Genomic DNA, 17215 nt, shown 5'->3' with positions numbered 1-17215 from the left:
ATCTTTGAGTTTCAAGCGTCAGCATGCCAAAAATTTCTTATCTCTCATTTATCACCCTCTTAACCGGTCACATGTCCTTGCTTTTTAAAAATCTATAATTTTGTTTAAACAAAATAAATTTTAAAAAATGGTAGAATTTCTCCTAACCTCATGGTTAGCTAAACTTAATACCCCACTATTTAGCTAAACAAAATAAATTAAGTTTTCTAGTAGTTTACGAATGTTGCACCTACCGTCGTAAGATTGTGTCTTTATTTTACGGGAGTTTTAAAGCCCCCGCTAAATGTTTTATGTTAACTCTACGTTTAGCTGCTGTAAAAACCGTTATAAACGAGTATGTCTGAAGTATGCCGGAATGATAAATTGCATATTTTCCTCCCCAACTCATATGTCGCTTAGCTTTTACTACTTAACCTATTATTCATTCCTGGACTGTCTCACTACACTTAACATCAGTCTAAAACATTAGTCTAAATATTCTAATAATTTAAACTGTCCGTAGCCCTACACTGAAATCACTCTTCTTCCCTCCCCTGATTTGAAACGCACATGTCCCCCACATGTTTACGTAATGAATCACCAAAATAGTGAAGCCCTTTTGAATTTTGAGGACTGTGTCGTGTCTATGCTAATTGCAGAGGGAATGCCCATTTCGGTTAACTTAGTGGGAGCACCACCGGCCCCCAGGAAGTCCACCTTCTGAGAAAAGTCATGGGTTCCTCAATCTGTCTCAGGATGTGAGTTGTTGATATTTCTTTGATTATAAAACTGTACAGAGTCTTTAGTTCAACCATGAGAATTTTCAGGTAAATATCATATTGTAAAGCTACAAGTATCATGAGTAAATATTGATCATGACGTCAGGATATTATTTTAAACAAATTCTGATAAAATAAAATTCAAATGTAAAACTTCTGTTATTATTAATAAAAATAGTTACAATAATACTGAATCTACACTAGTATCTACGTATATTACTTACATATCATTTTAACAACAAGCATAAATTAAACTGAGGGATGTGAAAACTACTGAATAGTTTGCTTTATCACAAGCCACATCCTTATTAATGGACATAGTCCTTATTAAGAAGTCCTAAACATTAGTGCTCAGCGCCTCCACCTTAGAGTTTTGTACCTCTTCGCTGTGCGGTTTTCATACACTAAATCAAGCTGGGGGATGATCCTGAACAGCATCTCATCTGCATGTTTGGAATACCACATTCTCCATTTCTTCCAAGAAATAAGGGGGATGATGAAAATTCCAAACCCAAAAATAAATCCCAACTCTACACTTAAGAAGTTCCAATCAACCGATGAACTATCAGCACCGGAGTCAGGTGTTTCAGATGCTGGTGGTGACAATCCCGATTCATTGCTGCAACTCATGGTTAGAGGAGGTCCACATAACTCTTTATTCCCTTCAAACGAACTTGCATCAAATGATTGAACTTGAGTACCTTTGGGAATTTCCCCCACCAAGTGATTGTAAGAGAGATTCAGATATGCAAGGAAATGTAGACTTGCAAGCTCATGAGGAATTTCTCCATTGAAAGAGTTGTTGGACAAGTCTAAAGACTCCATTTCCTTCAAATTCCCAATAGTTGATGGGATATGGCCCATGAATGCATTATGTGACAGGTTCAGAGCATTCATTGCCTTGAAATTCATTAGTTCATTGGGTATTGGCCCCTCCAGATAGTTGCTTGACATGTCCACATAAGTTAAAGCCATTTGAATCTTGACCAGCTTCACTTGATGACCTTTGTTGACAATGTTAATTGAATCCTGGTAATGAGCAATATCCACTGAATAGTAGTCTGTGGAACCTTGCTCGAGGATAGAGCGAGATTCGTTTGCAACAAGTTCAGTCAATTTTTCTCCAAGTTTTTTGCTCAAGTGTGAAGCTACATCCTGAAAGCTCGTAGGATTGTAGTTGTCAACAAGATCCAAAGACAAGTGGCCAAATTCTGTCCCGTCTTTATCTTCATCCCGCATCATTGCTTTCCAACTGTTTAGAAGTGCTCCTGGTATCGTGCCACTGAATTTATTGTAGGCCAGATCAACAATATGAAGATTCTGCCAATCACTAGTGCTGTTTGAGCATCCAATAGACCCATGGAACTTGTTCGACCTCAAAATCATGATTCTCAGGGTGGTGATGTTGCTTAAGAAACATGGAAACCTGTCAGTTAACACATTCTTTCCAAGGTTTAGGACTTGTAGTTTCTGGCAATTAGCCAAAGCTTCCGGGATGGTACCTTCCAACAGATTGTCATTTAAATCAAACAACTTCAATTGACATGAAGTTGAAATAATTTTAGGAATGTAACCTTGGAGCTTGTTTCCAGCCAAATTTAATACCCTGAGAGTGCTACTCATTCTTGCAAAGCACTCGGGAATCTCCCCGGTAAAGTTATTGTCGGAAAGATCTAGCTGGAGAATATTTGAAGCATTGCAGAAGGATTCATGGATTGGTCCATGGAAACTGTTGTTTGAAAGAGACAGAATAGTTGTGAAAGTGAGGTGATTCCCAATGTCCGGTGGATTGAATGAGCTGAATCTGTTGTTTGAGTAGTCCAGATAATATCCATGCTGTGGAATGAAAGGAATAGGCCCTTGCAGTTGGTTTGAACTGATATCAAGTACAAAAAGAAAAGAGCTAATGTTCAAGAAACTCCCTTCGAAACTTGTGAAAGAGTTTTTGGAAAGATTCATTTGAGCAAGAACTTCGAGTCGCCAAATCCAGTTCGGTATCGCTCCTTCAATCTCATTGTCAGCTAGGTCAAGATATAGTATTGTGGACTGGTTTCTCAAGAAACTGGGGATTCCTTTCATCTTGCAGGATGCCAACATCACATTTGTCAAACTAGGAAATGGTGACAAGTCTTGATCATCTCTGAAGTTGATATCAACCGTCAAACTGTTATATCCAAGGCCTAGTGTGTTCAAAATGCTCAACCTTCGAATCAGGTCCAATTTTACCGTGCCATTAAACTTGTTTGAAGAAAGTTGAATGACATGTAGTGTTCTAAGGTTAAACACAGACAAAGGAAAAGGCCCTTCTAAATTATTGTTGCCTAAATCAAGCACCTCTAACATTGGGGAAGATGCATTGTCAAACTCACCCAAGACACCACTCAGTTGATTATGGGGAAGGCTAAGTTCTCTCAAATTTGGGAGTTTAGGAACAGATTTGGGGACATTCCCAGTGAAAAAATTGAACCCTAAATCAATGCTGACAAGATTTGAAAGGCCCTCAAAATGGCTGGACGGTAATTCTCCACTTAAATGGTTATGAAAGAGGGATATGCGTGTGAGGTTCTTGGAGTTGTTGAAGGAAGGAAGTGAACCTGTAAAGTTATTGGAAGACAAGTCTATATGAACAAGTTGGGTGAGTTCTGACATTGAACTTGGAAGTGTTCCATTGAATTGGCAGTAAGATGTATCAATTTTAGTCAACTTCTTCAGATTGGAAATAGACTCTGGAATCTGTCCTGAGAAATTTGTATGGCTAACATCCAAATTGTGAAGAGACCAACTTGGTGTAAAATTTGGGAAAGAACCATGAAGAAATTTGTTTTCTGATACATCAAGGACCTCTAAAGTTTTTATGTGGAAAATTTCTTTTGGAAAATAGCCATTTAAGCTACAATTGATGAGATGCAGAGTGGTTAAATTGGAGAAATTGGCAAAGGAATCAGGCACTGTGCTTGACAAATTGTTGTGGCTCAATTGCAGAATAGATAGTGATTTAAGATCAGCTAGTGAAGAATCAATTGGTCCAAAAAGATTGTTTGATGACAGGTCAAGAATAACCAACCTTTTAAGTTGAGAAATCTCTTTTGGAATCTTCCCCTGAAAGCCAGCCATGGAGAAGTTCAGGTACATCAAATTCTTCAAATTGAAGAGCTCTAGAGGAATCACAGAATGAAAATCATTGAAAGCCAAGTTCAAGGTTTGTAAATTTTGCAGGTTGAAAAGAGCACTTGAATCATCAAGAACTCCAGAGATAAATTCTTGACTGAGATCAAGGGCTGTGACATGTCCTTCATAGCATGTTACCCCATGCCATTTGCAACAATCATCATCACTTTGGTTCCAGAGAACTAGTTTTTTGGATTTTGCAGGGTCAAATGTGAGGTTGTTCTTCAACTGGAGCAAAGCTGAACGTTGATGGCCAAGACAGTAGCTATTTGCCACAAAGATGTTGGTGCTGAAATTTGTTAAGATGAAAAGCATCTTGAAAAGCCAAAAGATTATGTGTGCTCTCATTGTGAATTATGAGAAGGGTGTATCTGGTGACTTGAGAATGTTGAAGAGGCCTTTCTTTTATCATTATTAACATTTCTTTTTCCTCCATTTATAGATTACATTTACAGCATGCTTTATTGTTGATCAAATCACTCAACTAGTACATGCAATTAATTGTGTGTACCAAGCTTATAAAAAAAAGTGTGTACCAAAAAAAAGTGCATGTAATTAATTTTCCGTTGACCGCACGGTGAAGACAAAGTGTTCGATTGAAATTGAAACACATTATATCGTTTTAACACTTCATAATATAAATGTTAGACTGCTATATGTTCTTCCGTAGTCTTTATTTTCTGTCTTACAAATGTTAAATTCAATCTCATGAATGTATGTTTGCAAATAAATACACCAATTTAACCATGAGTGTAGCGTGGTGGTTACTCACTTCATCTTTAATTATGAAATCGGAAGTTTGAACCTCATTCATGGGAATAAAATATATTTATGCAGTCAGTCATTATGACTTAATAAGAGCATCTGCCGTTTGGATAAATAATTTTTTTTTAGATAAGCCAAATTTTATTGAATGAAGTACAAGTACAGGAAGAAAGAAACAAAGAGAAGACAGCATTAGCAGCTCAAAGTTCCTAGAGAAAAAAGAGAAGAAAACCCCTCTCACTGGAAGCAAGTCTTTATAGAAGTGTCTCATTAAAACCTCTTGGGAAAACCCCCTTCAAAAAATCTAGAAGGAAACTTGATATTAAAAAAAATTATACCGATAATGACATTATCCTGATTTAAAGAACGTATGTAATTGTTCAAAAATTGACGCCTTTCACTTGCCACTTCATGACATAGACACTATTTAAGGTTACGGGCTTCTATTAGTTTATGTAGTCTAGACTCTTAAAGCTGTTCATTCTTATTACTGGACACGTATTGCTCTTGAGTTTACCTCTTTGTCTCATGTAATTATATTTTAAATGTGTGCACCATTCGCAAAATATAACATGTTGTCATAATTTATTCTACCTTGTCTAGCAACTGCATATAAAAAGACTAACTGAGATACAAAGTTTCAACTCAGGTAAGACAAAAATTCCAGGAGAAAATTCCTAATGGCCACTGTCAATTTTCAAAGTCCTTGGTCATTATCTCACTGAGGTCAGTGTCAATGTAGTTCTGGCTTGGATTACCCTGTGAAAAAAAAATAGAATTCAAATAAAAATCCCTATTCAAAGCTTCTGTGAAAGTCATGATTTTAGCGCGCCTTCAAAGCTAGGGCTGCTAGGCCACATTTTCTTGATTCCACAAGATCATTTGAATTATTTTCTTGATTGATGGATGGTTCAAGGCTTCACCCACTTGTCTGCATTTGATTGAAAATGTAAATTAATATAATTGAATAAACCAATGCAGTGGCTATATTATGTTTGAACCATGCACTGAATTGAATTTTTACTTTTGTAATTAAATGAATAACAACTACTAACTATTGTAGTTTAAAGTTATGCACAAAGTTTAAGGGTTCATTAATTGATGTTATAATTTGACTGAAACAACCTTATTTAATGAGTTATATGAAAGAGAGAGAATAACAATCATTGGTCAACTAATTGATGAGAATTGTGATTGGTGGAAATAAGAGGTGGTACTTGGGTTATACAATATTAAATGAGGGCATGAATGTAAGAAAATGAGATAAAGTGTTTTAAATATGTAAAACAACAATGATTTTGAAACAAAACAAAAAAGCTAAAACTATAATAGTTTTAGAACGGAGGAAGTATCAAACAACTTGCCAAAAGAGAAGATGTAAATATTAATAGCGACAATAAACTTTATTGAAACAAAATCAATATTTAAAAATGGATCACTCATTTTCAACATATAATGGATCACTCATTTTCAACATTATGGATCTTTCCATTAATTTCAGCATTGAAGTGTGTATGGTGTCATAAGATTTGTATCATTTCAAGTCATGCCCCATTTTTTTTATTAGCCGCCATATGCCCCATATGACTTCTAAATTTCATGTATCCACATTGTGGATCTTTCGGTTTCAGCATTGAAGTTTGTAGGGTATCAAAAGTTTTGTATTATTTCATGTCATATACCTATATGATATATTTGTTTACAAGAGGAAGATTAACGATAAAAGAAAAAATTAGCAAAGAGAATCTAAAAACAAAGATTCATAAATAAAAGAGGGAGGTTTCTTCCGGACACGAACCAGAAACCAAGTTCTTCTTACTTCACAAGTCAAACTATTCGCCGTCAGGGATGACCTAACACTAAATATAAATAAGGCCTCAAGCAAACTTTAAAGTGAGACTTTTTTTGATCTTTTTGTCTTGGGATTGGTTTTCTGGGGCCTTTTTGACTTAGTTAAAAAAAATTGGGGCCTTTTTTACTTGGTAGAAAAAAAAAATTGGAGGCCTAATGCGGTTACTTGGATGACTCTACCCTTGGGCCGGCCCTGCTGCCGCATTATTCCTCTCATGAGCGATCTGGATTAAGGTACAACTCTGGAAGCTTCCCATAAGAAACTGAACTCGACTGATAGCTTCTCGCTCCCAAAAAATAGAAACACCTCCACCTGGTTGCAGTACATTAACAACCTGAGCATAATCTGAGAAGCACCTTACATTCCCATGACCCAGCTCGATGGCATGTCGTAAGCCAACCTCCACCGACAAAAGCTCTGCTAGGAATACGCTGCCATGGTTGCAACCCGGCGAAACTTCAAACACCCAAGCGCCAAACCTGTCACGAATCACCGCTGCACAACCCATCTTTCCTCCATCTAGGTTCCAACTCTCGTCTACAGACATATACACAACCATATAAGTAGGTGTGTCTATGTTTTCCAAGTTTGTGAACAAAGCAGGAGCCTGAGGTCGCTTCTGCAACAAGGTTCGTAGAAAGAGAACCTCATCCTAAAGCACCGCACGCAACACGTGGTTAAGAGGAGGAGAATGATCCTCAAAGACTTTCTAATTTCGGCAGCGCCAAGACCACCATAACATTGCAATACCAAGATTGCTATGACAATGAGCTAGAAGATCCTTGAACCAAACAATAAAATTTGTCTTAACAACAAGGAGAGGAAGAACAACCGCGAATTGCAGCCAAAGACTACGCGATTTCGAGCACCACCGGAAAATATGGTCTATATCCTCAACATCAGCTTCACACTGGGGGCACGTCACAGTTGCTGCAAGATTACAATGGAAACGCTTGGCGTTAGAAGGGAGAGCATCATGGGTGATAAGCTAGAGGAAGAAGCGAATCCTCTCAGGCACCCTCGCCTTCCAAATTCTTCTCCAAACCCCAAATTCCTCCGTCGTCGGGGTGATCAAGCTATAGTATGCAGAACTCGGTGTATAGCGACCATTTGGGTTATGAGACCAACGAAGAGCATCAATTGCATACCTTGTTTGTGGCACTGGAATAGCCACAATTTCATCGAAAATATCAACTGAGAGCATCATAAGCAAACGACCAAGGTTCCAAGTCCCACCATGCCATAAATCTGCCACAGTTGACTCGATCTCAGATATCTGCACAAAAGGTACTCTATCACAAATCCTACCCGTTCCAAGCCAATTCCCATACCACACTGACGAGTCCTCATTCCCATGTTGTAGTCGAAAATCACTACCAACGTACTTTTTTGCTCTAACTATACTCCTCCAAAGATACGAATCCCCTCTCTTGTATTTCCCTTGGAGTACTGAATCAGCCTTCAAATACCTTTGAGACATAGCTTGAACCCAAAGCTTATCACGATCATGCATTAAATTATCCACCATTTTCCCAAGCAAAGCAATGTTATTCAACCTAGCACTCTGAAACCCCAAACCCCCATGCTCCTTGGGTTGGGTAATAGTACTCCAAGACACCAAATTACAACCGCAATCATTATTCCCTTTTTCCCATAAACAACTTCGGACCTTTCTATCAATGAAATCAAAAATCGGTTGAAGAGGCCAAAGGGATTTTATTGTGAAGACAGGTATGGAAGATAGGATTAATTTAGCAAGACAAAGCTTTCTTGCCTTGTTCAAGATGCGGATCTTCCACGAAGCAAGTAGGGATGACATCGGGTATGGTCGGATGCGGGTTTTGACATTCCCAAACCCGAACCCGAAATATAAAACCCGAACCCACACCCAAACCCACTTTGGGTGCAAAGTCATACCCACACCCGCACCCGATGGGTTTTGGGTTTCCCTACGCAAACCTGAACCCATTGTGAACAACAAAATCTGCCACAAGAACTGAATAGAGAGAATGATCCCTGATATATCTAAACTCAGAGGCATTAGTTGAGAGACTGCGAGAAAAGTGAGAATTTACATTTGTAATTGTTATGGAAAAAAGTGTGTTTATTTGAATCTAAATAACTAGAAAGGAATTTAGTTTTTTATATACATAATCAAAAGGGTGGTTTTAGCTTGAAAAGCATAAGAAAGGGTGACACATACCAATCATTGTGCAATCATACCATAACCAAAATGCTTGAAATCAATTTCAAAAAGTAACACATAGAAATCATATACACAGTTAAGACTAGAGAATGAAACACAGAAAAAGCCCTGAGAAAAACAGAAAAAGCCCTGAGAAATTTTATCGGAATTAAGGGAGAATAAAGAGTCGGTGCATTGAGACACTAGAGTTCTGAGGGAGAAGCTATTGAATCCAAGGTCGCATGCAAACGAGAGAAAGTAAAATGCAGAAGATCGATGGAGAGGCGGTAGTGAAGCACTGGTGTGGTGGCTGAAAGATGGAGTAAGTGAAATCTGAAAATCAAACCTAGCTAATTTCTAACTAATATGTATTTATATAAGGGTATTTTTGTATATACATGCACAAAACCAGGTTTCGGGTAGGGTTCAGGTGCGGGTTTTACCAAACCCAAACCCGCACCCGAACAGATCGGGTGGAACCCGAACAGATCGGGTGGAACCCGAACCCAAACCCATTCAACGCGTGTTTCGCCCGTCAAACCGGGTCTGATCGTGTCGGGTACCCGCGGATTCGGGTTCCATTTCCATCCCTAGAAGCAAGTCAAGCATTAACCTTGTCAAGGATAGACATAAATTGTTCTTTTTTAACTCTTCCTTTCAACATAGGGATTCCAAGATATTTACCTAGGTTGCATGCCCTTTGTATGCCCATAATAGCAGACATCTTCAGCTACAAAGGTGGAGCAACTATTTTAGAGCAGAACCATCCGACTTGTCCAACTTTACACGCATTCCTGACGCCTCACAAATGTCCTTAAGAGTATCAGCTACCACATGCATCTGACCCTTATTTGCTTGGCAAAACAAAAGTACATCATCGGCAAAGAAGAAGCGTGAAATACCAATACCTTCCTCTATTATCCGGATAGGGTTTCAAGCTCCTTCATCCGGTCGTTTATAAATTAGAAGAGTCAATATTTCCATACACATGACAAAGAGATAAGGGGAGAGAGGGTCCCCTTGGCAGAGACCCCTCTGAGGAACAAAGGGCTCAAGTTTGGACCCATTCCATAAGATAGAAATTGATGTCGTCTAGAATCCTCACATAATCAGATCATCAATCAAAGAAGAGAAGCCAAAATCATACAAGGTTGCTCGAAGGAAATCCCAATTCACTAGGTCATAAGTTTTCTCCAAGTCTATTTTCAAAGCCACGAAACCTCCTTTCCGCTTTTAGGTTTGAATAGTTTGCATAACTTTTTTTGGCCAAAATGATGTTATCCTTGGTTCTTCTCCCCAAGATGAAGCTACCTTGAAGGGATCCAACTAGGTCATTCAGAAGAGGCTTGAATCAATTAACCAAAACCTATGTAATCCCCTTATATGCAACATTACACAAACTGATAGGGTGAAGACCCTTAAAGCAGAGAGGATTCTTCACTTTCAGTATAAGGACAATGAGAGTCTCCAACAGAAATGTCTCCCCTTTCCTTAATTGAACGCCTTTGCCGCCATGCTATGTAGGTCCTAACCCAGAATATTCTAGTACTGCTTATAGAAAGGATTGCATTCTCATAACAGCACGACGGACCTCCTCTAGGGAAACTGGTTGGAGAAGGTCTAACTTATCCCTTTTGGGGATAGAAGATGGTCTAATTGCCAAGACATGGTTCCTGCAAACCTGAGAATCAAGAGAAAACAGGTTAGTGAAAAAAGCCTGAGCTCCTACCTTCAAAGCTTCTGATTCCGTGCACCACTCATCTTCATTAAGCATGCCATGGATCTTATTCTGCTTCTGTATTACCACCGCTTGAGTGTGGAAGAACTTTGTATTACGATCCCCAAACTTTACCCATTTTTCCCTAGACTTTTGGTACCACGTAAATTCCTCCTGTTTTAGGATTTGATCATACTCCTCCTGTAGAGCTTTCTCCTAGCGTATCATAGATTATGTCTCTCTAACCTCCAATTCATGTTGAAGACCTAGTAGCCCGTGTTCTACTCTCTTCTTCCTATGAGTAATATTCCCAAATACATTGGTGTTAAACACTAGAGATGCCACCCTGATGTTGTTTAGCTTCCCTACCAAGGATGGAGGTGGTTCCTTCCAAGTATCTCATACCATTCGTTCAAATGAAGGGTGTGTCGCCCATGCAGCATGGAAGCCAAAAGAGCGAGCTAGACGATCCTCAACCGCAGCATTGCATCTAGCCAAAATGGGACAATGATCCGAGTATACTCTAGCAAAGTGCTCCACATAGGCCTCAAGAACTTTATGGCGCAAAGATACATCCTCAATGGCCATATCCAAACGCTTTGCAACTCTACGTCTCCCATCGAGTCTCCTCTCCCAGGTAAACTTCCTTCCAGTGGCACCCAAGTCAATAAATTCACAAGCTTCCACCGAAGATAGCATGCGGTTTGCCCACACTTGAGAGAACTCCCCCCTGATACCTCCGACGGAGAACTTCCGGAGATTAGTCAAATGCACCCCCAGTTCCTCTCTCAACGTAGGATTATGGCTAGCGTAAACAGAAGAACAAATCCATGACTTGTTGCTCACGTTGATCGACACCAACACGGTTATGAATATCCACTACCTGAACCATCAAGTTACGGTCCACTAGATCTAGAATCCAAATTCCACCCCGATGCCCTATCACCTCCGATAAACACAAAGTTCATATCGCGCATTCCTCCAAAAGGACGAAACAGTTTCAAAACAGCAAAGAGTTTCAAAAATTGCAAACAAAGAGGGACGAAAAGAGCGAATCAACTCTCGAACCCTCCGTTGACCATGAGCTCCTGCTTCTCCCTGGATATTCCAAGCTAAAATAGTGAAGGTTGTACTATCCATATGCACATAGCGAAAGAGGTGCCAATCAAACAGGCAATCAAGACCTGCATGACTGGGATATCCCAACATGTTATGCTCTTGGATCGAAGTGTGTATCTCCTGCATCATGAATTTCCATGTCGTTGTCCTATCAATACACATGAACTTATTCCTCATCGTCTAAGCCCGCAAAGCGATTCCCATCTTGATGTTGGAGATGCAAAGCAGACCCGGTACCATCCCCAATCATAAAGGCTTCGTTGTTACCTACCATTCTGGTCTTTGGAACATGTTTCCCATGCTATTCCTTCTGTTGTAGGGCTTTAGGGGGTAGTTAACATGGATTCACTAAAGGGCACCACCTGCGGGCCCTGGATGAGCAATTCCTTCCTAATCAGTTTCCTTCCTTTTTGAAAGTCTCCCATAATGGAAATATCCTGAATGTTTTCTCCCGTAGTAAACTACATGGTCCCACCCGATCTGTTACTTGCCTCTACATTAATTCTCAATTGATCGGTTCCTTTTTTTTTCCTCCTTGTGTCGTGCTTGATACACGATTATGTTTCTGATTGTTACCAACCTTCTTCTTTGTGTTTAAATTTTAATTTTTCTATCCCTTTTTTGTAACTGATAACCAGTCACCGTGCGCGGACCTCGAGCATTTAACTATCGCAGATTTCTCGCCAAAATTATTGTCATCTTCCATGAGCGAATCTTCTGCTAGGTTAACGTTTTGCTCTAGCACCTGTTGAGTCCCTATAACCGCCACTGGTGCCTCCGTCAACGCCTTAGAAGTAGAACCTGACTGCATTGACTGTGGCTACAGCTGCGTCACCTTACATTGACGAGCAAGGTGGTCGTTGTAACACCCCGATTTCCAGGTGTCACTTTAGTAACCCAAAAATAAACTTTACGCGGAAAACAGGTAAATTTTTTTCGTTTCTTTCCTTTAAATCAAAGCGATAAAGAAGTAGAGACAACACCCAACAACTAAACTAACCGATATACAAATATATACATCTGTACAGCCTCGGCTGCACTCCATGTCACGCGAAGCCGCAGTGACTCCAAAGTAATACGCCCGCAGGCAAATATACAAACCAGAACTGTGAGAAAAAGTATCAAAAATACAGTTATCCAAGAGAAAGTCGGCACTCAAAAATGGCCTGAAAGGAAGACCCCTATACTCCGACAGACTCTCTGTGATCCTCCTCAAAAGAACCACACAAAAAGCCACACATCGGAACCTACCCTGTCCCAAAAAGAAACTGACGATCAGAGCTCTACACAAAAATGTCGCTAATCCTAACCTACCCTCCCAGCTCAGCTCACCAATCATCCTCCTCCTCATCGCTGCTCGGCGAGTAGCTCTCCCCACTGCTCTCGGAGTCAGAGTCGGAATCCACCGTAATCATCTCGGTGTCCAAATCCATAACCTCCCTCCTCACTGTCCTGCGCACCGCCCTAGTCGAGCCGGTCTCCACATCCACCTCTCCTGTGAGAACATCCTCCTCCTCCACCCTCATCAAGGGGTCCGCACGGTAGCCGTGCGGTGAAGAGAAAGATAAGAGACGTGAGACAGATGGGACAACAGACTCCCTCCTCGGCTGTACGAGCCTAGAGGACGACGCCACGTCGGTAGAAGCGATGGCAGTAGCCGGAGGTGGCACAACAGGTGTAGAAGCAGCAGCAGGCTCGATCTCCTCTGGGTCCTCCTCAACAGAAGGTGAAGTCGGAGGTGGTGCAGGTGGTGCATGTCCAGTGCCTGGTCCACAATGAACTGAGGGCGGCAAGTCAAAACTCAGCTCCATACGCCGTAACACTCCGCTCGTCAGGCGTCCTCGCTCATCCGTCCGGTCCTCCATGACCCTTCCCCTATACGTCGCCCGGTGACCAGCCACATCGATCACCCAAGCGGTGGGGGCATCCCTATCCAGCAACTCATATCTGATCCCCCCCGAGGGAGAGACCGTCGAGAACCAGTCGGCCATCGACATCTGGCAGCAGGCCGACCGCCCAAAGACAAACATACAAACAAAGCCAAGGCGCTAGGGTCAACTCACAGCAATAAGTACATATACACACAACATGTGACAGGGTATATATATATATATATATAAGTTGTTATATAAGCATATAAGTAATCCTAGCATGTTATGGCTCTAACATTGCTTCAATAAACAAACAGCACACAGTCTCAGTCAGCATGAATGTATGCGTGAAATGCACAATATGAATCCGGATTTGTGACGCGTTCCCGTTCGCCACAAGTGAAGCATTTTCACTATGGATGGACCATTCCCGTTATCCATCCTGGATGAAATCCATCCTGGATGAACCATTCCCGTTATTCATCCTTGGTGAACCATTCCCGTTATTCACCGAATGATGAACCATTCCCGTTATTCATCATTAATGCAAGGTGAACCATTCCCGTTATTCACCATGATATGCACAGGTGAACCATTCCCGTTAATCACCCGATTGAATGCAACGTGGTTAGCCAAACAACGAATCGCCCTTACCACGAAAGTGTCTAGCTCACAACCCAATCTCAACCAAACCCAATGAGTTAGTGTCGGTCAATACAACACAACTCGGAGTAAGTGTCGGTCAATACAACACAACTCCAACAAGAAAACACAAGGGTCTAGTGTCGGTCAATACAACACAGCCCAAACAACAAGAGCACTAGGTGTCGGTCAATACAACACGGCTCCACAACACTCCCCAAGAGTACTAAAGTACTCGGTGACTTCAATCATCACCATAGCTCACCTTAGTGGCTTTCCCCAATTCCGATAACTCTCAGCAAAGGTCGACTTTTCCCCGTCTTTCGTAAATATTTTCCCCTTCAGTTTTCCTATACTTAAACATTAATAAAAATGATTTCAATTCAGATTAGTCAGGTTATGAGTTTATTTCTCAAAATCTAGGTTTCCCAAGTCTTTAGTTTTTCAAAGCTCTATCATTCTAAGTTTTCAAAGATCAATCACCCAAAATACATTTCCCGGGGAAAGTCTAAGAATTCCAACATATGGCTAAGTCTCAAACCCCACATTTGGACTTGCCTAGGGTTGTTCATCCAACCCGAAATATCAAAGATCACCAGATCAATGAATCTCCACTCCGAAATTGCGTCAAAACGCTCAATCCAACAAAGCACAACATCACAACATCAGTTCATCAACATAATCAACATCAAAGTAAAGCATAAGTCGAATTGATCGACGCCTATCATGCATTCATAGCTAATATATATGTAAGTTGCCCTAACCTCGAGCTGTTCCAGCTTCGAAATCAAGGTTGTCCTCAAACAGTTGCTCTGAATATTCCAAAGTTCCTTCAACTGAACCTCGGAGAAAAACAAAGCAGAATTCAAACAAAATCGATTAGTTCGATCGTAAAACAATACATAAACGATAGACAAAGCATCAAAGCTTCAGAATACGACAAACGTGTACGAAAGGACAAGTTTTCGAAAACGAAAAACTCCCCTCCCCTTAGGAAAACCCACGGCCATAAGGAGAAAAGGGCTTCGGCTCTTTTTCTTCGATCAAATCAGTTTACAAGGTAGTTTTAGGGTAAAACTAAAGCAAAGAAACTGTCAGAACAATTTTCGGACAATCGGGCCGAAATACGACTACGCAGGGGCATTTTGGTCCAAAATAAAGGCTCAAAACTTCAAAGTTATCAGTTCTGAAAACAAATTTGACAGCAACGATCCTCATGACATCCGTGACAACAAATCCTAAAGGCACGAAGTCAGATTAAGTCTTTACGACAATAAAGTTTCGAAATGTGAGACAAAAAGAGTTTTGAGTCAATTTTTCAGATCCTGGACAAATGAATCGAAATCAGAGTTTACTGACAGAGGTTTTAGACTCAGGGGAACATAAGGAACATAACCCAAGCGAGAAATCAGAGAAATCGGACAATTTTAGAAAAAGCTCAAAACTTAGAGCACAGAAACGACTTCAGAAACTCAGCAGAAACAACAATCAGAGGTAGGAATCGTGTTAGTTACCTTGATACCTAGAAGTAGGGACGAACTGCACGAAGATTGGTCAAGGTTTCGCGAAATCTCCTTCTCCCCCCAAGCTCTCCACAATCTCGGCCAAAATGGTGAAAATGAAGAGGATATTAGCTTTTTCGCCTATTTATAGGCGGGCGAAATCGCGGGAAAATGAAAATTTCGCGATTCCGATTTTTGCAGCACGATCACCGAGAAATTCTAAGAGAGATTCTGGCGTCAGAAATCCAGAACTCAAAACAAACATCTAAGATTTGGGAAAAACGATATCGAAAAACTCAAAAGCGGTGTCGGTTAATCTGCCCCGAAAAACTACTTTTTGCTGTGATGCTCAGACGACAAAACTTCCAACAGAAGAAAGATTGGAAATGTCGAAACAAGTCTGGCAACGCGGACGGAATCTTCGTTAGAAGTCCCGAATAGAAAAAGTCTTCATCCATTGCTCGAAAATAGGGTTTCGAAGCAAGGAAATTAGCATCGGCGGACATCCGAAAAGTGAAACCTATCGTGCGTACAGTCCAGAGTTCCGAAATGAAACGCTGGTCGATGGAAAAATAAAGAGAATCTTTAAATTTTCCGAGAGTTCGAAATCTCACTCAAAACGTTGCTTTAAGAGCGAAATAGCCTATTCTGGACACGCTCGCCATAAGGCAGGTGTGCAGACGACTCGCACTAACTCCGAAAACAACTACGCAACATCCCTCAAGCAATTCCTGAACTTTCTTCTTCATTAATCTTCCTCAAATATCAAACTCCTGTCACGCTTACACTGATCCTACGCGTGAGTCGGAAACTAGCTTGTTCTGAAAATTCAGGTCTTACAATACTCCCCTCCAAAAAGAAAGTTTCGACCTCGAAACTCAGAGTTCAGCAAAAAGTCCGGGGTACAATTCCTTAATCTTATCTTCCAATTCCCATGTAGCATCTCCCGTATCCTTGTTCCATATCACTTTTACCAACGAAATCTGCTTTCCCCTCAGCTGTTTCACTCTCCTATCCCCAATACTCACTGGCGGTGCCTCAAAGGTCAAATCATCCTTCAGTTCAACGTTGTCTGGCACGATCACATGAGTCGGGTCTGGAATGTACTTCCTCAACTGCGACACATGAAATACATCATGAATGTTGGAAAGAAATGGCGGTAGTGCAATCTGATACGCAACTGGTCCAACACGTCGAGTGATTTGATAAGGCCCAATAAACTTTGGCGCAAGCTTCCTTGACTTAATAGCTCGTCCAACCCCCGTAGTCTGAGTAACTCGTAGAAACACATGGTCACCTTCCTCAAACTCTAGGGTTCTACGTCTCTGATCAGCATAGCTCTTCTGTCTGCTCTGTGAAGCTCTCATCTGTTCTCTGATCTGCTTAACCTTCTCAGTCGTCTGTTGCAGCATTTCTGGCCCAATCAACAAACTCTCCCCATCTTGATACCAACACAAAGGTGTCCTACACTTCCGACCATACAAAGCTTCATACGGTGCCATCCCAATGCTCGCATGGAAACTATTGTTGTAGGTGAATTCAACCAATGGCAGAAGATCATCCCAGCTTCCTCTGTTATCTAGCACACAAGCCCGTAGTAGATCCTCTAGCGACTGAATAGTTCTCTCTGTTTGCC

At 40.9% G+C, this 17215-nt stretch overlaps 1 protein-coding gene across 1 annotated transcript; it reads right to left on the bottom strand.

Annotated features, from left to right (window-relative positions):
* Positions 1 to 898: 898 nt before the first annotated feature.
* On the bottom strand, positions 899 to 4622 carry LOC130748901 (receptor-like protein 7). The gene has a single exon (XM_057602151.1). It carries the CDS (start codon positions 4272 to 4274, stop codon positions 1110 to 1112), a length of 3165 nt encoding a protein of 1054 aa, XP_057458134.1. The 5' UTR covers positions 4275 to 4622; the 3' UTR covers positions 899 to 1109.
* Positions 4623 to 17215: the final 12593 nt, after the last annotated feature.

The sequence above is a fragment of the Lotus japonicus genome, chromosome 3, assembly GCF_012489685.1.
Source record: "Lotus japonicus ecotype B-129 chromosome 3, LjGifu_v1.2".
Lineage (NCBI taxonomy): Eukaryota > Viridiplantae > Streptophyta > Magnoliopsida > Fabales > Fabaceae > Lotus > Lotus japonicus.
This window is presented reverse-complemented; position numbering and strand designations above follow the sequence as displayed.